The 26,645-nt window shown below is 46.5% G+C and overlaps 1 protein-coding gene across 3 annotated transcripts; it reads right to left on the bottom strand.

Moving 5' to 3' along the window:
- Positions 1 to 177: 177 nt before the first annotated feature.
- DAO (D-amino acid oxidase) lies at positions 178 to 26,343 on the bottom strand. Of its 3 annotated transcripts, XR_012641975.1 has the most exons (12): positions 17,967 to 18,117; positions 15,920 to 16,129; positions 14,440 to 14,554; positions 13,966 to 14,042; positions 13,264 to 13,329; positions 9,839 to 9,893; positions 8,956 to 9,060; positions 8,253 to 8,335; positions 6,305 to 6,422; positions 4,893 to 4,991; positions 2,882 to 2,998; positions 2,657 to 2,791 (listed from the first exon to the last, which is right to left on the bottom strand). XR_012641975.1 is itself a non-coding variant. In XM_074972480.1 (11 exons), exons 2-11 carry the CDS (start codon positions 16,111 to 16,113, stop codon positions 2,660 to 2,662), a joined length of 1,044 nt encoding a protein of 347 aa, XP_074828581.1. In that variant the 5' UTR covers positions 16,114 to 16,129; positions 26,082 to 26,343; the 3' UTR covers positions 178 to 2,659. The 3 variants fall into 3 exon arrangements, 2 of the variants coding, with proteins under 2 accessions (XP_074828581.1, XP_074828580.1); XM_074972480.1 differs by lacking the exons at positions 2,882 to 2,998; positions 17,967 to 18,117 and adding an exon at positions 26,082 to 26,343 and having other exon boundaries at positions 178 to 2,791; XM_074972479.1 differs by lacking the exon at positions 2,882 to 2,998 and having other exon boundaries at positions 178 to 2,791; positions 17,967 to 18,116.
- Positions 26,344 to 26,645: the final 302 nt, after the last annotated feature.

The following is a 26,645-nucleotide window of genomic DNA, read 5'->3' as shown; positions in this document are numbered from 1 at the left end:
AGAGTAATAGCCGTGTTAGTCTGTATTTGCAAAAAGAAAAGGAGTACTTGTGGCACCTTAGAGACTAACCAATTTATTTGAGCATAAGCTTTCGTGAGCTACAGCTCACTTCAAGTGAGCTGTAGCTCACGAAAGCTTATGCTCAAATAAATTGGTTAGTCTCTAAGGTGCCACAAGTACTCCTTTTCTTTCTGTTAAATTAGCACTTCAGACCTTGTCAATCCCATCACTAACAGGAGAAGCATCATGCATGGGCACATTTAGATCTAACCTTTAGCAGGCACAAATATTAGAATCTGGCCTTTAAGCTGTTAGACTGCAAATAGAATCACACACCTAATCAGCTCTGTTAATATTTTTTAATAGCCAACTTAGGAGCACATTTGTCATCTCAAGCAATGAAGAGTAATAGCTCCCATGTGCTTTAAGCTCTGATGAACCCAACATTTACTTAGGGCTATATGATGATTTGTTATTGCAGATTTACACTGATGTAATCTTCTGAAGTCAACTGAGTTGTTACAGAATTACACCAGTCTGAGGAAGAGCAGAATCTGGTCCTTAATATCTCATATTGACACTAAGCGAAATTGAGTAGATGACTATTTCATTTGGTGGTTTCTGTTGAAGTGCCATCACAAATCATTAGGATTCACATTAACCAGTTTCATTTTTTTAACTCTCTTGACCTTACCCTTCTGATTGTGATTGACAGTCAGTTGAGTTGGGCACCTAAAGTCCATTTGTGCCTTTGAAAATCTCTCCCCTATGAATTATAGCTCACAACCACCCTGTACTGTACAAATGGGGCGCTCGAGACAAGTAAAATGACTTGTCCAGAGGGATGGAGGGAGTTAGTGTCAGAGCTGAAGTTCCTAGCTCCCAGGCCTATGTTCAGACCTCCTCCCTCTCCAAAGGGAGTGCTCCATCAAAGGCATCTTTTATTACATCCAGCTGCTCTCCACCACCTGGGACGTGTGACTCTGTCATGCATAGGCCTTTAAAAGAGGCAGAGAAAGAGAAAGGAGGCAGAGCTGTAGCCACATGCCTTTCAAACGTTCTGGTGCCTCTGCCTTAAAGCAACCGGCCCAGCATTTGTCAAGTGGCACAAGCCTAACCGGCATCCTGAACAAGCTGTGTTGCGTGGGATGGGAGCTGGTGGCTCTCAGATTTTTTACTGTTAAGTTAAAGGAGGTAAACGGTGACCCACGAGACCCTGGTCCACACTGTGAAGATGTACATGAAAAATGAAACCCAATGGGCTAGGCTTGGCAGTGTGCAGCCTGACAGCGTTACAGTGAGAAGAGCCCCACACTCCTAATGGGGTTACCCATTACCATGGCAACCACTGGGAATAGTCGTGAAGATGGGAAGGGCCCCATATTTGTAGACAAGGCAGCAGACCTGGGTTCTGAGGGTACTTCATGCTGTGATTCTGAATGCTGGACACAGCCTTCTTGGGGAGTGCTCTCCTTTGAGCACTCTCTGGTCTTTTGAGTTGGGGGCATGTTCTCTTGACCACTAAGACCTTTCCTTTCCTGCTTCTTATGCCTCCTGATCTGGACCCTGACCAGACCAAACTGAGGGAGGAGAGACCAGGCCAGAGCAAGCCAACTCATTGCTCAACACCTTGCTGATGACAGCCCTAATTCCTGCACAGGATATACCCCACCCCAAGGCCTTGTAACTTCCTGGCAGCCCATATGTAATTTGTACAGCAGGTGCAAGCTAACAAGAGTCAGACCTTTTCACAAGCTAATGTTTCCAGCGATGTACCAAGGTGAAAGGAAATGAGAGACTGAAGTGCCAACGTCTATTTTAGATGCAGGTGCAGCTATTCTGCCTATCATCTCTGCTATATGTAGAATTTGGCAAACACAGCCTGAGTTCCCTTAGGATGTTCCCTTTGGTGCTGTATAAATTATCTGAAAACCCCGTCTTCGGGAACATGTCTCGCAGTAGAATGTGTACAACAGCCAAATGCTTTAGCCCCAACTTCAATGTAAGAAAAACTACTCTGCCTTCAGCTTGTATCTTAGACCCGCTGCTACTTTCGCAGGAATTCGAGAGCCTCTTTCTATTAAGGAGCTTTTATCTCTTGGGCAAGGCTTACAAATCTAACTGTGTGCTGGCTGGCTGAACAGCAAGCTAAGACCTCAGCTGACATTGGATCAGCTTCAGGTCCTGTCCAGCAATGCTAACACATCTCAGAGATGAACTGCAAGCCAGCGAAGAGTTAACTGAACTCCGTCTGCCCTTTGGAGACCGACCTAGCAGCGTCTGGGTGCTTCACTACAGAGACCATTTACAATAACACAGGATTTATGTATATTTCCATGATGTAGTTATATGAGAACAGAGCAAGGATGAGCCAGCCACCTGGCAAACAATAGCAACAGGGAGTTAATTGGTAACAATCCGAAACCTGTACCCTAGAGACCCATCTTGGAGCTGCTGAGGGCATCAAACAGCAAACATGCATCACTGAGTTATTTCTTTTTGCCTTTGCCCGTGACGTCTGAGCTACTGGTGCTATTGTAGGACGGGTGATTCCTGCACACAACCAAGTTTCTCCCCATCCATCCTCCAGTATTGCTGTGGGCTATCACAGATTTGCCATGGAAGAAATGTGGCTGATCATTAGAGTATTTCTGTTAAATCAAAGGTGGGACTGTGGTGGTCGGGCCAGCTTCTTTTCTTCTAGAATCCTTCCGAAGATCCTGGCAGCTTCCATGGCACATCCCCAGTGGATGGTGAGTCCGAAACCACCATGGCCATAGTTGTGTATCACCTAAAAGAGACGGAAATGTGGATGTGGAAAAGCCCTGGCAACTAAACACTTGGGTTCAGATGCCACAGTGTAACCCTGCAAAACAGTGACCTGTCCAAGAGGAGTCCAATCAGCAGTTATAGTTTTGAGGCCAAGAGAGCTTCACAGCAGGAGGACGACAGCACATGACAGGGTATGGACTGCATCAGTATGCACCAGAATTGGATACTAGGTAAAAGCACATCTCAGTTAGTTGTTTTTCGCTTTCTCCTGTCATCACCTGAAAGTGATTAAGCCCCCAAGTGCTGCAAGCTGGCCCTATGGCCTAGCGCAGGGATGCCTTTGTGTAGCTGAGAGCTACTGTGGCAGCTTGCCAGGAGCCTGGGGGCTGTACCCAATTTACATAAAATGGAGCAGCTTGCAGCTGCCCTTGTTTTCACTCTGGAGAGATGTCCCGAATAGGTGAGAGCCCAGCCTCACCCCAGGGCCTGCATCTACCACAGAGCCCTCATGTCAGAATCACCTTCCTGACCACAACCACTCTTTAAATCTGGAAGCCTTGGGATGCATAGTGAATTCACTCATTGCAAGTTCCCTCCCTCCCCATGTATTGGGCCAGCATCTGGTTTTGGGCAGGGGAACAACTGATCTTTGAGTGGTTCACAACATGTAGCTCTGTTTTCAGTTTTATTCAGCAATCTCCTGGTTGAAGTCACAATAGCCTTGGCCACAGACAATTGGAGCCTGATCCAAAGCCTACTGAAGACGAGAGAGTCCTGTTGAAGGCTCTGGATCAGGTCCTTACCAGCTACCTTCAGTGCAGCTCTTCACCAGTTAAAATCACAACAGCAGCCACGGCACTTACAGTCATGTTCCTGCAAGTACAAACTGTGATACCCAACTTCTTATTTGTGCCTGCCAAGGTAAATTACTTTGTTTCAGCAAGAGAATGACTCAGGGTCAGGATCGATAGCCAAACGTCTGTCTTCTATCAAGATGATGTAGAGAGGATGTGATGATAAAAGAACAGAGTGATCTATAAATTAATTTTAGTACTGCACTGCTTTGCGCCATGCTAAGGGTCTCAATTAATATGCTGGTTTCTTTCCAAGAATCCTAACTTGGAATAATCTCCAGCTAAATTGAATATATTTTAATCAAATTTAATTACATTTCACAGTCGCCATCTCTATTAGAGCTTTAATCTCTTCTGCAGAGCTTTACACACATACACACCCAATCAAATCACAGAGTCCTAATACAGACCTACCAACGAAAATTAAAATGAAATCACTGAGGAGTGATTGGGGCATAAACAAAATGGGGCTGCACAGAGGGCCCTAAGAACAGATGGCACATATAAACTTGGATTCCTAGAGCTCCTTTATCACAAGATGCAGATAAGCAGGTACATTTCAATGGATGTTATCCTGGTGAACTTTTAACACACAGGCCAAATTTTAGAAACTAGAGTGCCCAAAATTAGACACCTAACTCCACATTTAGGCACTTAAAGTGGTATGATTTCAGAGGTGCTAAGTAACTACAACTCTCATTCATTTATTTTTACAATTCTGTGCCACATTTCGAGTAAACTGGGTCCCTGTCCACTCAGCCACTAGATGTGTTTTAAACTGGGAATCACTGGAAGAAATCTGAGGGTGGCCGATAATTCTTACAACAGACATTTCATGGCATTTAAGTTGGTAACATGGATAATGATCCTTGAGACCCTGAGCAGCTGGGTTAGGGTCAGATTTTTACGACGGGAGACATAAGGTCCACATGCAAAAATGCCACAGGCTTTGCGCTCCAATTTGTAAAATCAGCCCCTTAGTATACACAGCCACTTTCAGCATTAAGGGACTAGATTCAACACAAAAATATGAACAACCCTGCATGTTTTAAAGCGGAGCTGACCTCTATAGTCTGCATGAAAACAAAGCAATGTGAGTGAAATGTTGATGCTTCATTACCATCATCAAAATGAAAGCTGCTAAATTAGTTTTGCACTAACTGGTTATTCTGTAGAGGAGCTGCGTGATTGATCTGACAAAACGTATTGCTTCAAGTGCCATCACTCAGAACTCCAGCGGATTTCTACATACAGAATGCTGTGTACCTCTGATTTTAAAGGTCCATGACGAACTGCCTCCCTCTCCAACCGAACTGTGTCACGCACAGGGCGGAAGCCACTCCATTCATCCACAATCTTTGCCTTCTGGAGATGATAACATGTCACTGGTTTTAGCAGTTAAATGTCAGTAACACAACTGCATTAAACAACCAATTGGAGTGAGGAATTTTGTGGACTCTTGTCCGCTGGGAACAGAACTGAATCTTACCTGCTAACTCAGTTCACATAGTCCAGCCAAGGGCCATCAGACAGGAATAACTTTTGATCAGGACCAGTCTAGGCTACGTGAGAGCCAGTTACACAGACGCAAAAGGCTCTTGGTCCTGTTACCAATTGTGTGAGCCAGCCAGTGCCCTGAGCTGTTTTTCATGTTGTCCCAAGGAAATTTGGCAGCATTACTGGGAGTCGATGCAAACTGCCACATCTAAACTTCAGACTTTCCTTAACACAGCACTGCAAAGGGGCATGGGGGATTGTAACACAGCTATCATCGTGTAATATCAGAGATGGGCCTTGCATATCAGTTTAAGTCTGTGAAGTGCTTCAGAGCTCTGTGATGAAAGGGGCCTGTAGCAGGGCATATTACCCCTTTAAGGGCCAGACAGGAGCCGATAGCCAAGACAGCCTGGATGCAATCAAGGAGCAACCTGTCCTGCCTCTGGGGCTGGACTATATAAACAGGAAAAGGAAGCTGAGCAATTAGAGAGCAGAAGCCATGCAGGCTGCTATGGGTAGCATGTCCCAGATCACTGGGCTGACCTGGGCCTTAAAGACTTTGGGTTTTGACCATATGTTTGGTATCTCTGACTCAAGGCTCTGCAGAAAGGGCCTTATGAACAGGGTTAAGCTACTCCCCAGAGCTGATGCTTAAGGGAAAGGAAGAAAGCCTGCATGCCTCCTAGAGCACTAAGAGAACCAGGATCTCCACCTACTAGAGTTGATTTGGAAGCCTTCTTAAAGGGGACATATTTTTTTGTTAGCTTGGTTTTGGCCTCCTGCTTCTCAGATCCTGTACAATCCCATATACATGTATAATATTATGATATGCCCTCATGCAATATCAGACACTGGCTCGGGGTCTCCACAGTACTACGACACTGTACTGATGAGTTTGAAAGTAAGATGGCCATTACTTTATAAGGGGAGATCACCTGAACAAATCCATTCAGTCCATCCAGTTTGCTGAAGCTGGATCTCTGATAATTTGCATTACTGAGATAACAATTATTCTGAGAGGTTCATCTTCAAAACACTTTCCCAGGGGATTCAGCTTAGCCATGGGGGGAAGTTCTCCTTGGCCCATTGTCTAATACTTACATTATCCCCATATGCCACAACACACAAATCAGCTTTCTAAGGCAACAGCTGTTCTGTCAGCATTGGACGATATAACGTACCTGGAGACTCGGGAGCAGCCTGCAGCAATTTTCCCAAATTGTTTTGTGATCCTGGGGGCTGTTCTCTTTGTTCCAGTTTCCCAGCTGAAATATCCCTCCCAAGGTCACAAGCTTGCTCCTGGAACAAGGGCAGAGGGAAAGGGTTTACAGTGAGGGCTCAGCAGTGCCCTGGTACCACAGACAAGGATGCCATCCATATTACTAGCAACTGCCCTGCTCAGCTTCTACAGCTGGTGCAAGGGAAACCAGACTGTCCACACTACGACCAGATACTGAGGACTGTTTAACACAAACGGTTAGTCAGACCTAGTTCTCCTCCAGAATCCCTTCGTCAGTATGACAACACTTAGTCCCAGGTACTCTCAGAAACAGAGGCACTGTTCTTTCGCGACTGTGTAAACTGTGTCCCCTCCCTGGAACCTGCACCTGCCGTTCAGAGCTCCACAGTTTGCAGTTATTCTTAGTTTTTAAACCTTTGTTGTTTCCCTTGGAAGTCTGTCTTGTCCCCCAGCTATCATGGCTGAGAGCTGAAATAAACCCACTAGAAGGAATTACATCTGCAGCTGGTGATAAGACACCACTTGGAACACTTTACTTGGGAGCTACAATTGTTCAAAGTTCATATTTACGCAGAGGTTTTATGGCTAATCTTGAAATATTAGAGCAAAAGAAAGTGCCCAGAAATGTAGCATTCAGATTACAGCTAAGAAAGCTCTCCTCTCCCAAAGTGGGGCCAGGTCTCTGTTCTCCAGCAGAAGTGGAGACCATGCAACAAGCATGTGTTTGTTTATCCTGAGGCTTAGTTCTCTCCGTGTGTGCAGCTTCCAGACTCATGAAATTAGCTTCCAAATCCACATGAACACTCCGCTTCCGGAGCCACGTAGGAAGTGCAGGTTACATGCAGAAAACTAAGATTTTAGATGTATAATGAGGCCAAGGCCTGCCAGTCACTGAATTCAGCACCTTGGCTGAGTGGCAACTGCAGGATCAGGCAAAGATTTCAGAACTTCACACTGATGTGGAGACGATGACACAAGCAGGGTTTGTCCCAAGGGCTCATTTCTGGTCCTGCTGGTAGTGAACAGGGAAGCCAGTTACGTAAGCTAAGCAAATCTCTGCCAGTGGTGGAGACCCTTAGTCTCCTTCTATGACCCTTAGTCATAGAACAAATGGCCAAAGCTGCAATTTACATGTTGCAAGGTAGACTGGTGTGGAATGGATGACATTTCTCTCATTGTAGTTGGAATGCAAAATTCTAGGGAAGTCAATTTATAACCAGTTAAAGGCCCAAACCTGCTCCCACTGAAGTCAGTGGGAACGCTGCCAATCCTGCCCTTGATGTTAATGGGTATGTGACTGCTCGAAGCGCTGTACAGAAAAGGAGGACCCAGAGCACAAGTGCTGAATGGAGTGTGGAAAAAGAACAGGCTCCACACAAAAGTGCCTGGGCTTCAATGGAAGGTGGGCGTGCTCAGCACCTCTCAGGACCTGGCAGAATTCTGCTGAAGTAAGGACTATGGACGGCAGGGTTTGCCTATTGGCAAACAGCTGTGCAGGTGCAATGAATGCTTCTTGGTATCCCCAGCTCCTACCAGCCCAGGAAGCTCCAGAGCCAAACCTGAACCTTGCTAGACCGAGGGGAGTTTAACTGTGAACTTGTGCAAGCAGCCCTCTAAGTCAGTGCAGACACTGGGAATTGCCTTGCTTTTTCCATGCATGCCCACTGCTCTCCTCCCACACACCTAATAAAAGGAACATCAGGCAGGGTACAAATCCAAGCCCTGGTTTAATATTTAAAGTGTTCTTCTCAGAGGCTTGCTCTTGCAGGATTTCTGCATTATAGATGTCAGTGGGGAGCCATTTTAGAGTCTTTGTTCTATAAGCAACATTGGTAGAAACATTACTGATACCTGATGGATCCCAGGACAGTCTGTTAACTGTTACTTACCCAGGTATAATGTATGGTGAGTTATAGACTCCAGATTCATGATCATGAGTCAGGACAAAATGCTTCACCCAAGGGGCCAGGACCTAAGAGATGAAGAAAACAGAGCAATATAGATCCACAGATATCGGAATTGAACATCTAGGGATTTCTTTGCTCAGGTGGATGGAAAATTGAACAGGCCAAAGAAAGTCAACCCCTGGCCCGACACACAAAAGGAAGAAATGTTCACTCATCAGTAAACACCAGGAGCAGGGGTTCTGCCACGCAATTTCTTTTGTTACATTTATATTATATTTACGCCACGTCATCAGCATTTCTTATAATGCAGCGTCAAGACAGAGGGGCAAATGGATGGTAGGTAGGTGGGAAGATGAGTACAAGTGCTTCCCACCTCATTTACTGTGTTTTTTCAGAATAATAATAATAATAACTCTTCAAGACTTTGGCCAAGGATTTCACAGCATGTTACATATATGAACAACTGAGCCTTAAACCCACCACCCACACGTTACAGTTGGGGAAAGAGGTTTAGGGACCAGCCCATGGTGGCATTGTGAGTCCACAGCAGAACCAGGACTCTTAGTCCTGTGCTTTGGCCACCAGACCACACACATTCATACATCCCATGAGCTGGGCCTCGTGAGTCCAACCATCCAGCAAAAGAAACAAAATCTGGCACCCACCCCCCCAGTACCATCCTCACCTTTATGATTTGTCCTCGGCCTGGCATTAACCCTGGGTCTGGTTGCAGTTCCCCTGCATGGACCCCGGTACAGTTTATTATAACATCCACGCCTTTGGCAACCATCTAACAAGGGAGAGGTGCACAGCCATGAGCAGGACATGCAATCTGGGGAGGCAGAGGAACTCGTAGACCCACTTGGGGAGCACCCACCACTGGTTCTGCAGTTCTCTTCCAGGTGTCAAAGCCAAGCCAAGCACCTGAACTGCCACCCTCAGCTAGTAATGAATGCGCTAGTCCATAAAGCAGAGAGGACAAATCCGGCACTCAGATCCTCAGGCACAGCTCTCACTGAAATCCCATGTGTGCACATGAGGTCGGGATCTGTCACATCCTCCCCTGAAGGGGACACCGGGATGGCTATGGTAACTGAACTCCTATCTGCAGGTAAAGGGATAATGAGATCCCAGCACAGCCAGAGCACTCGGCTCATTTGATATTCTCCTGAGTGCTGTGCCAGCCCCCCCTTGCAATGCACATAGCACAGTCCAATGATCGAAGGGAGTAGGGTCTGCCTGAAAGAGGCTCCCGCTCAGGGATAGTTAAGACTGCTTCTCTACCCTGACTGCTGCATTCTAGTGAAAGCAAGTAGTTCCCCACAGCATCTTGGAGCGCCTGGCAGATTACACGCCAGATAGAACTGTTGCCTCCCCAACAGCTGTGGGAACCATGGTTGCCGTTAATAAGGCATTCATGCAGTGTGGTGTCTCCCCTGCCCTGCCCCTGCACAAGGCAAATGCTCTTCCTCTCCTCCCGCCACAACTCAGGAGTCTCGGACTTGTCTTTCTAAATGTCCAGCCAGCCCTTCCCCGGCAGATTGTCTCCAATTAAATTCCCGGCCAACCTCCTGGAAGGATTCAATCTTCTTATGAAAAAACTTGACTCCTCTCTGCTGTAACCTGAAAGAACAAAGTTCATTTGTTAATGACAACTAACAACAACAGAACAATTCAAACCAGCCACCAGGGAAGGGTTGTTACTCTTCATGTACTACCATATACCCCAGTCTTTCTCAATGGCTCTTAAACGGTCTCCTATCATTACCTCATTTCTTTAATGCACTGGGATACCGCTAACTGACAATCACACTAATCATGCTAAACCATACAGCATATGCCAGACTTTCACATGTATTGTAAATGGCTCATTCATTACACATTTTAAAACAAACAAAACCCTTTTCTGCAGCGATGCCCCATTTGCAATCTTGCATTGTTAACTTACTCCATTTTATTTCTTTTCATATACAAAATACAAAGTTAAATCCTAGTAAGGAAAATAGAAAGGAGCATAAACTCTGGCAAATGAAATGTAAAAATATAATTAGGAAGGCCAAAAAAGAATTTGAAGAACAGCTAGCCAAAGACTCAAAAAGTAATAGCAAAAAAATATTTAAGTACATCAGCAGCAGGAAGCCTACTAAACAACTGGACAATCGAGGTGCTAAAGGAGCACTCAAGGATGATAAGGCCATTGCAGGGAAACTAAATGAATTCTTTGCATCCGTCTTCACGGTTGAGGATATGAGGGAGATTCCCAAACCTGAGCCATTCTTTTTAGGTGACGAATCTGAGGAACTGTCCCAGATTGAGGTGTTATTAGAGGAGGTTTTGGAACAAATTGATAAACTAAACAGCAATAAGTATTCACCCAAGAGTTCTGAAGGAACTCAAATGTGAAATTGCAGGACTAGTAACTGTCATCTGTAACCTATCATTTAAATCAGGTTCTGTACCAAATGACTGGAGGATAGCTAATATGATGCCAATTTTTAAAAAGGGCTCCAGAGGTGACCCCGGCAATTACGGGCTGGCAAGCCAAACTTCAGCACTGGGCAAACTGGTTGAAATGATAGTAAAGAACAAAATTGTCAGACACATAGATGAACATAATTTGTTAGGGAATAGTTAACATGGTTTTTGTAAAGGGAAGTCATGCCTCGCCAATCTACTAGACTTCTTTGAGGAGGTCAACAAGCATGTGGACAAGGGGGATCCAGTGGATATAGTGTATTTAGATTTTCAGAAAGCCTTTGACAAGGACCCTCACCAAAGGCTCTTAAGCAAAGTAAGCTGTCATGGGATAAGAGGGAAGGTTCTCTCATGGATTGGTAACCAGTTAAAAGATAGGAAACAAAGGGTAGGAATAAATGGTCAGTTTTCAGAATGGAGAGAGGTAAATAGTGGTGTCCCCGAGGGGTCTGTACTGGGTCCAGTCCTATTTAACATATTCATAAATGGTCTGGAAAAAGGGGTAAACAGTGAGGTGGCAAAATCTGAAGATGATACAAAAAAGTACTCAAGATAGTTAAGTCCCAGGCAGACTGCGAAGAGCTACAAAAGGAGCTCTCAAAATTGGGTGACTGGGCAACAAAACGGTAGATGAAATTCAATGTTGATATAAGAAAAACAATGCACATTGGGGAAAAATAATCCCAACTATACATATAAAAAGATGGGGTCTAAATTAGCTGTTACCACTCAAGAAAGTTCTTGGAGTCACTGTGGATCGTTCTCTGAAAACATCCAATCAATGTGCAGTGGCAGTCAAAAAAGCGAACAAGATGTTGGGAATGATTAGGAAAGGGCTAGTTAAAAAGACAGAAAATATCAGATTGCCTCTATATAAATCCATGGCACGCCCACATCTTGAATACTGCGTATAGATCTGGTCGCCTTATCTCAAAAAAATATATTGGAATTGGAAAGGGTTCAGAAAAGGGCAAAAAAATGATTGGGGTATGGAGTGTCTGCCATATGAGAAGAGATTAATAAAACTGGGACTTTTCAGCTTGGAAAAGAGATGACTAAGGGGGGATATGATAGAGGTCTATAAAATCATGACTGATGTGGAGAAAGTAAATAAGGAAGTGTTATTTACTCCGGCTCATAACACAAGAACTAGGGGCCACCAAATGAAATGAATTGGCAACAGGTTTAAAACAAACAAAAGGAAGTATTTTTGCACACCATGCACAGTCAACTTGTGGAACTCCTTGCCGGAGGATGTTGTGAAGGGCAAGACTATAACAGAGTTCAAAAAAGAACTAGATCAAATTCATGAAGGATAGGTCCATCAATGGCTATTAGCCAGGATGGGCAGGGATGGTGTCCCTAGCCTCTGTTTGCCAGAAGCTGGGAATGGGCAACAGGGGATGGATCACTTGATGGTTACCTGTTCTGTTCATTCCCTCTGGGGCACCTGGCATTGGCCACTGTCGGAAGACAGGATACTGGGCTAGATGGACCTTTGGTCTGACCCAGTATGGCCACCTGTCATAAATATAAAGGGAATAGGATTTTATAGTACTGTATACAGAAAGGTGGTTTCCCTTCCCTTTATGCAAAAAGAAAAGGAGTACTTGTGGCACCTTACAGACTAACAAATTTATTTGAGCATAAGCTTTTGTGAGCTACCAGCTCACTTCATCAGATGCACTCAAATAAATTTGTTAGTCTCTAAGGTGCCACAAGTACTCCTTTTCTTTTTGCGAATACAGACTAACAAGGCTGCTACTCTGAAACCTTCCCTTTATATTTATGACACCGCTCTTATGTTCTTATGACCTTTCAGAAAGCTCCATTAAAAGAACATTGTGAAAGCTGCAAAGTTAAGCACTTCAAAGTTAAGAAATGCCAGAATTAAGGTTCCCGATGCAACCTTAATTCAGCCCCCCCAGAAGCTGCATTATGATATAGTCTTTAATTTCATGATCACAGACTATTTTCTTAATTTTTTTAAGGAACAAACTGGAAAAAAGAAAAGAAAAAGAAGTTGATCATTTGGACCCTAATATGTATGGATTTTTTAAACATAGGCAAAGCAACATGTTTTTCCCTAATTTCATCCTTAGAAATGGCTGAACTGTTTTTGCTAAAATGTTCCCAAAATATTCAGCCTGAGGCAGACACCCAGCATGGAAAATTTCATCCCAAACAATTAAAGTCTGGCAAAGTTACAAGCAACTGTAACAAGGTCTTATAATGAACAGTGTCAGCCAACATTAACCATTGGCAGTACTATCACCTAAAATACATCCAGCAACTTTGGGTCAAAGGAGAATCTTGAATAATATTTGGTGTTTTTCCCCCTTTTGTCTGAATGAAAATGGAATTTTCAAAATTATTTATAAGTAGGCTGATGGGTGAACTGAGTAAAGAAAGCTGCTTTTTATTCACCCTTAAATCTACAGATTACTGCACAAGTCTGAAAATGGGGGCATAATCCATCCATAGCAGAACAGAAGAAAGATAATAGGCCGGCACTCACCTCTTGGTCAGCCAAGGCAAATAGCTCTTGCCCTCTAAGATTAGTGCTGTGTTAAACCAACCATAGCTGAAAACAGAGGAAGAGAAAAATGGACGTGCAACGTCATGTGATCTCGTCTTATTGGCACAGAATTTGCTTTCACGTCTACTCTTTTTAGGGCATCTCCTGAAATATTTTTAGCAGAGGAAGGAGCTGAAAAACTCCACATGTCCCTCTCTTCTGTCTTATCTGAGTTGATTCCACCTTCTTATTTATGGAAAAGAGCTACAGCTCCATAATAACTCAATAATGCTTCGCACTTACCTATCAACATCCACTGAACCCGTTCACAGAATCATAGAATATCAGGGGTGGAAGGGACCTCAGGAGGTATCTAGTGCAACCCTCTGCTCAAAGCAGGACCAACCCCAACTAAATCATCCCAGCCAGGGCTTTGTCACATTAATCCTCATGACATCCCTGGGAGATAGGTAGTATGACTATCCTTGGGGGGGGGAAGTGATGCATGGAAAAATTAAGTCACATAGTGGGACAGTAGTAAAGGCAGGAATGGAACCCAGGAGTCCTGGGTCTTGGTCACCTGTTTTTTGCTCTAGATCATGCTGCTTCTCACTGTCTTTATGTCTAGTACACTATACCTATTGTATGGTGCAGTGCATGGGATTCCTGGAGGTGTAGGTATATTTATGCATTGTATAATACCTGTAACCAGGGAAGAGTTCAAGCTCTTTTGGTGTCAGATTCCTAAATCCCAGGACAATGTCCTTCCAAGGTGGATTCTGCAGAGGGGAAAATGTTCCAGGCTCGTTAATATTATTTAATCACTATAACACATTCCTAGAGTCCATGTAGCTGAACATGGGAAGGATGACATGGGACACCAGCGCATGGCTCAGTCCAGAGGAATGGAGGGCCAGACCCTCTGCTGGTGGAAACTGTCATTGCTCCATTGAAGTCAACAGAGCTACTTCGGTTTACACCAGATGATGGCTAGCCCGGCATTTATGTTTACATATCACTGGAGAACCAGCAAGTGCACAGTCCAGACAAACTGGCGACAAGATGAACTGTCAGCTGATCTGGTAAAGCTTTATACACCAGTAAACAAAAACCACAGGTTTGCCCCGCAAGACTTGAGCCATTGACCCTTGGTCCCTTTCATCTGTATCTGCTTACCGGAACTGGCTGTGTGAAGAGATTGTAGCCAGAAAGTAGGAAGAGTCCCATTTCCTCTGCTTCCGGTGAGTTCAGGTGTCCACACAGGTAATCAAATGTCTCTTTGTTCCAGAGCCTAAAATATAATATCACACAGATTTATCTTTCAGAAGGCATCCTAATAACATACCAGCTTCAGTGCGTGTACCGGCACTCCCTTCCTCCCAGGTCCCTTCAACTGATGGCAGTCTACTCACCTGAGTAAGGGTTTGCAGGGCTAGACCATGCTATTTATCATCACACCTTTAATATGGATTTACAGTTCCAGAGTCATCATTAAATCATAGCAGAAGGAGAAAGAAATGAAGAGGCCCAGCCAGGGGGATGGAAGGTGGGGAAGAGATGAACTCCTCTGGGATTGTAAATGAGCAAGGAGGCAGGTGGTGGGAGCTGCAGAGAGGCAAGCTCTCGCCTACGGCTGGTGAGATTAGGTGAAGGGGCAGAGAAGAGGCTGGTGCTAGCCAAATGCAGGAAGAGAGGCAGGAGGCAGACAAGGTCCCTGAAGGTGGCAGAGGCAAGTCCACAAAAGGCTTTATTAAAACAACTGGCAAGCTGACCCCAGCTCCTGGTGGAGTTTAGGAGCCATTGAGTCAGACTGGAGGGCGGGGGAGATGCCTCCTGTATATGGAGCAGCAGCATCAATTTGAGTAACTAACTGCTGTGGGATTGTCTGTCTGCAACATGCCCCCTTTCAGAGCTCATGTCTGAGCTCCGGAGCACTTTTGTTCATGAGGCAGAGGCTGGCGGAAGGTGGGATTTCTATTTTCAGCTCCTCTAGGCAAATTTCTTGCAGGGGACTGCCATCAGTGCAGTGGCAATGATGAGGCACGTGGCCTTGTTTACACTAGGGATCTGCACTGATGCAGCTAAGCTGCGGGCTGAAACCCCAGCGCAAGCAAGGCCTTAGAAACTTTCCGGAGACTGGTTTCACACTTAGTTTGCCAGCCCCTCCCAATCAGTGAAGAGCTGGCAGAATGTAGAGGAGCTAGGTTTCCTTCCAACCATTGATCAGTTTTGTACCAAGCGTGTCCCACATTGTGTGGGGGCATATCAGATTCTCAACAGCATCGTGCCAGGAGAGAGCACCTGCAGAAGGCAGAGCTAATGATCTTGATTACACAGCAGTGCTTTCGTCAGGGCCACTCAATAGCCATCAAGCTGAATAGCAAGGAGATGAAATGAATGACCCTCCAGGCAGACTGGACCCAACTGATTACGAGATCTGGAAGCGACCCAGAACATATTTGCCTTTAAAAGCATTTCAGCCTGAGCGGACAGTGGTTTGCAAATGATGAGGGGAATTGATCTGGGATGTAATAATTATTTAATTGCCATCACTGGGGCACCTGAACACACTGGTCAGTATCACCCACATCCTTGCTTGCCAGGCGCTGACCAAACAACATGACAACCGTATGAGAGCCAAAGCCGCCTCTCTTACGTTTCTTGAGCGTTTCTCTTATCGTCCAGGTAGGGCTGCCAGAGCCCTGCTGCTCCATCGCTGGTGGTGAGCGGCGTATACTGGTCAGCGTAGACCTCAATTTCCAGGGGTTGGACAACCGAGTGATACTGATCGTAGATGCACAAGGCTGTGGATAGCCCGATCACCCCCGCCCCGATCACCACTACGTGCATGGCAGCCAGGTCCCTCCTGCAAGGACAAGACAAATTAAACCAAACCCCCAAGACTGTGCCCAGGAAGGAAATAAAGTCAGAGTGCCAGGGGAGCTGCTTGAATGGGCCTGGTGCATCCCAGAGAAGGCCTGCCCCTACAAGGCTGCCCTAGAAGTCCTCTGATGACAATGGGACAGAGCCAGTCTGCAAGGGCAGCAGGCCCAGCAGCAAAGGGGCTAAGCCACATCTCAGTGTTTATATTTAACCCCATTTCTCCAACAGTAAAAGCAGCTGCTGACTCACCTCTCCGGCCCAAGGGAGGAGGAGTGCACCACAGACTTGGTAAGGGAGCATCGTGGAAGCTTTCCCCACTCTTAGCCTTGCAGGACTTGTGTAGACTGAATCGCATCCTCAGCTATCCCCACCCCTGTCTAGGTTGCTACACCAGGCTGATGAGCCCGAGCACATTATTCCTGAGACACTGCCCGGGGTCAACACACTTTGCTTCTCTTTTAAAAGCTATTTGCGACCGCCCTGGCCATTGCAATTCTGAAGCAGAATGGGCATTTGGCGAGCTCCTTTACATCTCAATACCTAGGATGCTCGCTCTTCCAGCTCCCATGGCACTGCTGGCTCGGACCTCTGGCAGTAGGCAGAGACTTGGGCACACAGGCATCTCTTTCCTCAGAGGGGAAGAACCGGGGGCTTGTGCTTTCTGGGCCAGCGTGTCGCACTCACCACGTTCCACTTGAAGGCTTCAGCCTGCTTTACAAACCCAGCAATTCCTCCAGCCACTCAAGCTAATATCTAACAAGAGAACTCTCTGTGCTCCGGAGTGGCTCAACCCACCTCCCGCGCCTGTGTTCTCTAAACTCTGCTCCCGCCTGCCAGCACTCTTGGCACCCCAACGGCTGGGCTCTGAATCCTTGTCCTAGCACAGCAGAGTCTTTTGTAGAAAGACACCCTGGAAACGGTCGACATTTACCCAGCAAAACCAACGCCAGAAACAACAAATGGAAGAAAGGTTTTATTGTACTGGCTTTGCAAACTTCCCCACTCAGCTCTGCGAATGTACCTGCAGCCTGATCTGCATATCCCAACACTGGGGAAGCCCCTAGAGCTACACTGATACCCTGCAGCTCAGAACTACAGCCTCAGAAAGGCAGGATCAAACCAGTCATTCCTAAAATTTGTGCCTCTTCCCCTGTATAAGCCTTAAGCCTCACCCATCCCTTAAAATACTGCATTGATGACAGCTCAGGGATCAAAGGGTTAAAGTGCACGTCTTTCAATTCACTGTTGACTGACTCAATGTTCCTCTGCTTCTCATGGCCAACATGCAGCTGCAGCTCTTCCCATGGGCTTACCAGAGCAGCTGTTGCTGCTAAATGCATCCTGGCCAACAAACCCCTCTCCGGGGTCCTGTCTGGCCAGCTCCCTTAGCAGCTGCTGCTCCCCAACCTGGTACTAGTGAGCATTCCAGCACAGGTGTGTGAGCAGGTAAGTGCTCAGGTGTGCTTGTGCGGATCTTTGCCTGCACACACACCTGAGAGCTCCGCTTCACCCTTTTGAAGATCGGCCTCATATTTTTAAAATAAATGTTAATTTACTCTGTTACCCACCCACATTCCTAGAACTCCCTCAGCACGCATGGAGAATTAAACTCTTGCATAGAGTCCTGCTCCTTCCATTACTGTGACTAATGATCTGATCAGATAACAGAAATTACAGTCAGAAAAGGCCGATGTGCCCCGCCCAGACCCGTCCCCAGGGCCAGGACAGACTACCCCAACTGTGCAAATTGAACAGACGGCTTTCTCGCCAGTTCTCCAGCTGATCAATAAACCAGAGACAAACACATTCCCCAGACTAACCTGCAGAGTGACAGGTCCCCAAGAACGTTCCTAGACCCTCCGCACAGAGCCTTCTGCACACAAGCTGTTTATCGCTAAGCATGAACTGTACAGACTGAAGGTCATTCACCAGCGGCAGAAAGAGCAGCATCAGCAACTCGCTCTTCCTAACAGCTGGGCAGTAGGTCAAAGTCTCCCAGACAAAGTGACACTGGGCAGGGAGATGGCGTTTCACAGTCCTGGCGGACTCACTCAGCCCAGAGAGCATGACTGGGATCTTCCCCAGCGCAGGGCAGAGCTCCACCCCCATTACTGCCATTGAGCTGCCTTGCCTGAAATTAGGGAAGGAAATGGAGTGACAGGGCCTCCCAGGACTCCTGAAAGGGGTGGTCACTGCCACTGGTCACCATGGAAATTTTTCGTTCCTCTGACCCCAGAGAAAGGGAGAGGCGTCTAGTGGGTAGAAGCAGAGGAATGGGAGTCAGGACTCTTGCATTCTCTTCCTGGTTCGGCCACAGGCTTCCTGCAGGACCCTGGGTGTGTCATTTACCTTCCTTGCCTCAGTTTCCCCTTCTGTAAATGGGAATAACTCTTCCCTGCCTCACACGGGGGCTGTGTTTACAAAGCGTTCTGGGATCCCAGCTGGAACAGGGAATGCCCTGTAGCGGCATCCCAAGCGTTAGTAGCTGAAGGAGCTCTCACACCACTGGGGTCTTTGTGCCTGGCTGTCCCCTGGCAATAGGCTGACAGCCCTGCAGATGGTTTACTCATCTCCATCCCTCCTGTTCATAGCAGTGCCTGGAGCTGGAATAACTCTCCCATGCAGCAGTGACTTCTTTACCTCAGGGAAGCAGCTGGGAGTATTTACTTAGCCATGGACCTCCACTGTGCGGAGCAGACCCCTCCTCCTAACACATACGCTTCCCATGAAAGAGCCAGGACCCCTCAGCTTCTAGGGCAATGGTTCTCAACCTATTTACTATTGTGGGCTGCATATATGTGGCTCGCCATGTGTTATGTGGGCTGCATCCACACTGCATGGCCCTGATGATGTCACATGGGCCACAGCTGTGTACTGATTGGGCTGCAAGCAGCCCATGGCCTGAGAAACGCTGTTCTAGAGTTTGTGCAGCCTGGAATGCTACACTCATCTGCATATTCAAATCCATCCTGTTTAACCTCTAGACACCTACAGATATAGTAAAATCTGCCCTAAGCAACCACACAAAGCAACCAAACAAGACAACTGCCTAGTAAGAGTGAGTCCTTATCTAACAGTCAAAGAAAATTGTCCTGGAAATCTTGGGGAGATTTCCAGGTGGCTTCTAACAACAGGAAGTTGCCTGTAGGAAAGGGATCAACCCTTAGGGCTGGTGACACATATTTATGGCATTTGTATATTTCTGTGGGTTTATCCTATCCAAAAGGTCATCTGAACAGCCACCAGTAGTAATGTGAGCTGGGCAAACAGCAGAAGCATATTGTGTTTACAGAAGGCCATGCTACAAGCTAATCCCTTGTGTAGCCGGTTTCTAGCAGTTCTGGCGTGAACTCTGGATTACAGCAGATGGGACAATCTTACCTTAGAGTGGCTGTACTGCTATCCATGTTTCCCAGTTTACATGTAATACTTTAAAGAAGGGAAGCTCTGTTGCAGTGAGGCTCATTCCCCAGTGTAATAATACCCCAAAAGGCCTCCACATCTCTTTCTAGAAACTGGTGAGATAGAATCACCAGTTCTCCACGCGGATTTGAAATGGTGCGGAAAAGTGCCTCTTTGACTTCTAGAGCATGTTTCATCTGAGGATCTCAATGCTTTAAAAATGTCAGTTAATTAGCTAACCCTTGTGAGATAGGTTAGCATTAGCACTCCCATTTTATAAATGGGGAAACCCCAAGGCACAGAGATTTGCACCTGAGGTCATACAGTGAGTCAATAGCAGAGTGGGAATAGAACCCAGGAGCTCTGACTCCTGGTCCACTGCTCTAAGTGACAGACACACTCTTTCTCAATCCTCCTCTAGCTGGAGAAACCCATAATTTCATCCCCTGCCTCGAAGATAGGTTTCTTTGAGATTGTGTCTCTGTGTAGATACCCATAATGTTGAAGAATGAGGGAAGCATACAGTGCATAGGCAGGCTGGTTACAGACCAAATTTTTGGTGAGTATTCCAGGAGTTGTCAGTAGCTTTTTAAAAATAAGTACAGAGGAAACAGAAATGTGGACTGTTCTCCTAAGTAATGAAACTTAACATATGTATATGGACTTCTGGGCCAAGGATTTCACTCTGAGTGGGTGGATGAATTTTTTTTCTCAGTGCAAGGGGCTGATCATTTATTTACTGGCTAATGTACAAAGAAGCCATCTCGCAAAAGTATCTGGGATGCTGTGCACAAACTAAAATTAAATCAAGATGGTCTTGGGGCCCGGAGGAATCCACCTCCAAACAATGTGAACAAAGGAAAGGATCCAAGAAAGGACAGAGGTGATTAAAAGAAAAGGTGCAAGGGGGTCAGAGGCAGCTGGAAGGAACAGAAAGGCCTTGCACTTGGCAAGGAAGGAGGCATGCAGCCATGTGTATATGCTCAGTCAGAGGAATGACAGAGAGAGAGTCAAACCTCCAAGCTTCTATGTCTTGATCCCCCTGCAGCCATTGATGCTGTTGACGATCAGGTGCTGTTGTTCCTTGTGGGCCCTGGCGCAGCACTGATGGGGCCAGTCGTGCCTGACAAATGTTCCTGTCTACCAAGAGCCTCCACGTGGAGTGACACAGAGGTCCCTGCTGTCTGCCCTTCTCTCCAGCATCCACATGAGACAGCTAGTGGGTACTCCGCGATCAAGAGCATGCTGACAACACAGCTCTATGCACCTCCTCCGTTGTTATACCAATAAAATAAAAACCAGCAGGATCTTATTAAAGGGGAAAAGGCAAAATGCCACATTTATTGTGAATACTGAAAGAATCATAGTAAGCAGTTAATTATAGCTATAACATTCCATTCAATTTCATATTTATTCACACATTCATTCATACACACACAGGTTCTGCAAGGTTGTTATCATAGTTACCAGCCTTAGAGTTGCTCATGCCAAGCCACTGGCCAGGTGGCCTGGACATGAGGAGGGAGCAGGGCCTTGTCAGATGCTCATCTGATGCTCCTGGAAGTTGGTTTGCAGAATCAGACCCCAAAGTTCTCACTTTCTAGAGTCCATTTTTATAGGAATTTCTTCCTATGCCAGTCTATGGGAATTGCTTCATCATAGTGTTGCTGAATCAATCAGCAGATAGCGCATTCCTGACAGCTCTGTGCTGCCAGATGTTATCTTGTTCTTTGGTTCGCCCAGCCTTGAGGCTGTTGGGTGGATTCCAGTCTGCCCTCCGGAGGTCCTCTGGTTATTTCCACTTGACACCTTCTTCAGCCGATGGACACTGGATTCTTAGGCTGGCACCTCCCTGAACATTCAGTTATTATCCACACCAAGCATCCATCCACATACATCCTCTATCTCTATTTTAATAACAATTGTTAACAAAGCGAGATGAATACAACAAAAGGGCGGGGAGTCTCTGGGTGCTGTTTCTGTTGTTACAGAGTATTGCTTTGAGTCTCTCTCTGTGTGAGTAGTTGTTGTTACAAAGAATTGCTTTGAGAACAGACTCTGTCTTAGAATGTACTAACACAATTAGCAGCTTGCAAGTTTCACACATAGAGGGAGAGAAACAGTACCAAAAACCAAGAGACCTCTTAATTAGTAATACCCTGGAATTTAAACTATGGGGAATCAAACTCATTTGTGATTTTAATACAGAACTTCTTTAATATGATCCAACACCGTGAGTGCACCCCTGCCATCACCCAGGAGCACCAGTTGGCATATGGATGGATGACAAACATTTGGTACAGGTTTGATCCAGGGAAGACAGAACTGACGATGGAGATAGGGAAACACTGGGAGGAACTGAGGACACTTTCCAGCCCCCAGTCATCCAGGCAGGGCAGAGCCTTGGGGCCATGCTTAGGGTCCTCACTGCGCCTGGACGCATAGCCCACACCAGTGCTGAGGGGTGTTCTCCACCAGCTGCAGCTGGCCCGAAGGCAGGGAAGCACCTAGCTGCTGCCTTTGCTCATTGCTCAGGTATCTTAGATATGACATCAGACACACTGATCGGGGCCCTGCAACAAGAAGGCCTGATTTGTATGAACCCCTAAGCTTCAGATGCCTTGGAGAGATCTAGGGGGAGAGGCAGTTGCTCAAGGGCCTAAATTATTAAGGGCTTTCTATACAATCAGTAAAGCCTATTATACTAATTACCCTATTACTTGTTTGCCTCTTGCTTTTGGCACTGCTGACCCCTCACACTTTCTCCTGTCTGGCAATTAGACTTTTTCCTTGCATGGTGCCATGCCTTTGATGCTGTCAAAATGCTTTACAGACAAGATCTGTAAAGGCCCTAGACAAATTAGAGGATTGGGCCAAAAGAAATCTGATGAGGTTCAACAAGGACAAGTGCAGAGTCCTGCACTTAGGATGGAAGAATCCCATGCACCGCTACAGACTAGGGACCGAATGGCTGGGCAGCAGTTCTGCAGAAAAGGACCTAGGGGTTACAGTGGACGAGAAGCTGGATATGAGTCAACAGTGTGCCCTTGTTGCCAAGAAGGCCAATGGCATTTTGGGATGTATACGTAGGGGCATTGCCAGCAGATCGAGGGACGTGATCGTTCCCCTCTATTCGACATTGGTGAGGCCTCAGCTGGAGTTCTGTGTCCAGTTTTGGGCCCCACACTACAAGAAGGATGTGGAAAAATTGGAAAGAGTCCAGCGGAGGGCAACAAAAATGATTAGGGGACTGGAACACATGACTTATCAGGAGAGGCTGAGGGAACTGGGATTGTTTAGTCTGCGGAAGAGAAGAATGAGGGGGGATTTGATAGCTGCTTTCAACTACCTGAAAAGGGGTTCCAAAGAGGATGGATCTAGACTGTTCTCAGTGGTAGCAGATGACAGAATGAGGAGTAATGGTCTCAAGTTGCAGTGGGGGAGGTTTCGGTTGGATATTAGGAAAAACTTTTTCACTAGGAGGGTGGTGAAACACTGGAATGCATTACCTAGGGAGGTGGTGGAATCTCCTTCCTTAGATATTTTTAAGGTCAGGCTTGACAAAGCCCTGTCTGGGATTATTTAGTTGGGGATTGGTCCTACTTTGAGCAGGGAGTTGGACTAGATGACCTCCTGAGGTCCCTTCCAACCCTGATATTCTATGATTCTATGATCTAACTTGAACAGCAGCTGTACCCTTGGGGGGTGGGGGGGTGCGTGTCAGAATTATTACCCCCATTTCACAGATGGGGAGGCAGAGGCTCAGGGAGATGGAATGATCTGCCCCAGGTCACACAGTGAGTCAATAGCAGAGCTGGAAACAGAGACACCCCCTCCAAACTGCTAGACTGCACCCTCCTCCTGCCAGGTTGGGTCTTCAGCCAGGAAGGACTGCGCTGTGTAAAAGAAACCAGCATATGACAGTACTTGGCTAATGGCAGCTCCTGCTGCCACCACTTCTGCTCTGAGAACATGGGAAGCTTCCTTGACCGGATTATGTAGCTGTTTAAATATTTCATGCAACATTTTTGTAGCAATTCTCTGTTTGATCAGTTACCTCTGACTGCCCACCTAGCGCTCCAGAGGCAGCTGTGACTCAGGTCTCATTAGGAAAAGGCTAATAGTGACACATGTGAAAGGGAATAATTTTCATGCCTGTCTAACATGGTCAGATGCTTTAAAATACCTTCTGTACACTCGGTCTGTATGGATTGCAGGGTGCAAAATTTGCACACAGAGTCCATCTCCTACAAAGCAGGGCAGTTCAGGGTCTGCTTGTTTCACTTTTAAAAGCATCTGTGATTATTACTGCAGATCTGTCGGCAGACTGAGCTCTTACAAATTCATCCACTAATAATATAAATAATAACAACAAATAAAAACACCTCTCTCTTGTACAGTGCTTTTCATCCATAGCTCTCAAAGCACTCTACAAAGGAGGTCAGTAGCATTATCCCCATTTTACAGATAGGGAAATTGAGGCACAAAGAGTGGAAGTGACTTTCCCACGGTCACTCAGCACAACAGCGACAGAGTTGGGAACTAAACACAGGTCTCCTAAGTCCCAGACCAGCACCCTATCCATTAGGACACACTGCCTCCCCATTAGTCTACACTGTTTAGTGAAAACAATGAGGAGTCCTTCCTTGTTGTTTTTGCTGATACAGACTAACATGGCTACCACTCTGAAACTGTTTAGTGAGTGGTTGATGTGAACGTACTTCAGCCTACGGGCTCCATTTGCCAGGGTTGTTATAATTCACTATCCGTGCTACGTGCTGGTCGCCTGAGTCACATGGTATGGTTTGTGCTCCATTACTGGATGACTCCATGAAATGTTTCAAGATGGCGGTCAGGTGTTTCCAGAAAGGCACGTTCCCATGAGCATCTGTGACGCTTTCTCATTCCACAAACAAATTGCTCATGCAAATATTCACAGGAAATGAGTAAAAGGGGCCGTGAATACTGTCCAGATACATTCACAGGGCTTACCTGAATGAATGTTTGTGGGTGCTTTGGCACAGTATTTATCCAGCTCTAGCTAGCACCAGGAAGGTTTTCTTCCTGAAAAGGGCCCTCATTTGGAATTAGTGGCTCAAATTCAATCCTGGTTTAACAAAATCCCCTGAATCATAGGGAGTTGCATCTGTATCTATGGGCTCAATCCTGCAGTTCTTACTCAGGCCAAGCTCCTACTGAGGTCAGTGGGTGGGAGTATTGCCTGAATAAGTCCCATGTGTAGATCTCAAGTTGTGCCACTCCATGTTTGCCCTGTCCTTTCCTGACAGAGAGGCCCCAGCCTCACCCTTTATGCTTATTCTAGAAATTGATTCACTCTTAAAAATAAATAAAAAGCATATTGGTCCCACAGGCCTGTAGAACTGACCCGGTCCAGGTGCAGGACAGAAACCGTAACGAGTTACTGCGAGGGACAGAGTGAGAGTCTGGAACTAAAGCCAATGTAAAGGCAGAAAAACAAAGGGAGCGTCTCTGATGTTTACAGTATGCAGCACTGATTGTCAGGGGTGGTGAGGGCTACTCTCCAGAGAGCATAGCTAATATCCTTCCATCTGGACAGGAATTTGGTCCAGCCTAGTGGATTCTGAGAGTGAGGGCTTGTTTGCCAGTCCCTTTATTCTAGAAGGAAGGTCTCTCTGCAGGACACTCCCTGGAGGCCTGGGGCACACACAGAGAGGAGCCCCTTTGCCTTGTCTTTGCTGAGAGTCGAGGGGAGCCAGCCCTCCTTTGTTCAGTGCTTCCACACAGTTAAGGGGAGTAGAACTGTTCAAACACTATTAGAGAGGACACATCAGTGAGGTACATGTCTCCAAGACAGACAGATGTAATAGGCTCCCAGAGGGACTGTGAAACACTTTTTGGTCTAGTGTGATTTTAATAAATGCCCCTGGCCATAATTACTCCAGATGACAATCCTGAGTATTCACATTAGCAACAATGTAGAAGGAGAGATCTAATAAGCCACGCTCCCCTATTCCCCAAGTATCATTATTCTCCTCACTGACATGGAGCATCTTTATAAGACGAGACAAATTATGCCCATAAAATTGTAATTGACTTTTATCTCCTTAAAATTCCTTGGCTCTTTCATCTGTGAACTAACAAGCCTTCAGTGCCTTTGTTCTATACAAATGGAATCACAAGTATTCTCCTCCTCCCTTTCTGCCCCATTTGCTTCTACAATAAACCACAAGAGTGTACCCCTTGTTTGCACCCGTGCAATGGCACTGAAGGAGGGCAATAGAATGGGTAGGATTTGCTCCATTACTTGGGAGATTCTAATAATTCCCTTTGTTTTCACAGTCATGGTTGCATCCGATGAAGTGAGCTGTAGCTCACGAAAGCTTATGCTCAGATAAATTTGTTAGTCTCTAAGGTGCCACAAGTCCTCCTTTTCTTTTTGCGAACCTCCCACATTTCATTCACTGAAGAAATCCCTTGTAATTTATTTTGCAAACAACACCATTAAAGAAATCAGTATTGCACTTGTCAATGAAAAGGATTCTAAGCAGTACCTGTTTTCTAGCACAGCCTCCAAGGGACAGACAGAAGGTTGCCAAGTGCCCGTCAGCTGAGCTGGATCCTCCCTCACCAGGTGTCACATAGGTCAACAGAACATGAGAACACGGTTTTGATTTGCACTGATAACAGTGCACATGATGCTCCTCTCCTGTGCACCAGTCACCCTCAGTGGGGATTAACGCCAGTGCAGTCCAGGCAGTCGCCCCAGTGACCAAACCAGACCCAACTCTGCTGCCAACAGGCCCCCTCCTGTGCAGATATCCCCGCAGCGGTGCCAAGCTTCCTTTGCAGCTTCCCCCGCCCACACATACACCCCTGCCAGAACGCACTGCTCACCTGCTGCTGCCCCCCCTCCATCCCCAGCCTGCCCCCACCTCCCCTGCTGCCCCCTCCCCACCCTCAGCCTGCACCCCAGCCCCCTGCTGCCCCCCACCCCTGCCTGCACCCCAGCCCGGTGCTGCCCCTCCCTACCTCCAGCCCCCCTGCTGCCCCTTGCCTGCACTCCAGCCTGCCCCCACCTCCCCGCCCCCAGCCTGCCCCCCACCTCCCCTCCTGCG

The sequence above is a fragment of the Natator depressus genome, chromosome 15, assembly GCF_965152275.1.
Source record: "Natator depressus isolate rNatDep1 chromosome 15, rNatDep2.hap1, whole genome shotgun sequence".
In the NCBI taxonomy this organism is placed as follows: domain Eukaryota; kingdom Metazoa; phylum Chordata; order Testudines; family Cheloniidae; genus Natator; species Natator depressus.
This window is presented reverse-complemented; position numbering and strand designations above follow the sequence as displayed.

Coding starts and splice junctions, on each gene's coding strand:
- DAO (XM_074972480.1), bottom strand. CDS start 16,113: ATGCACGTAGTGGTGATCGGGGCGGGGGTGATCGGGCTATCCACAGCC. Junction 9,894..13,263: donor TTGCCTTGGCTGACCAAGAG/GTGAGTGCCGGC, acceptor TTGTTCTTTCAG/GTTACAGCAGAGAGGAGTCA. Junction 9,061..9,838: donor AGATTGAATCCTTCCAGGAG/GTTGGCCGGGAA, acceptor CTCCCTTGTTAG/ATGGTTGCCAAAGGCGTGGA.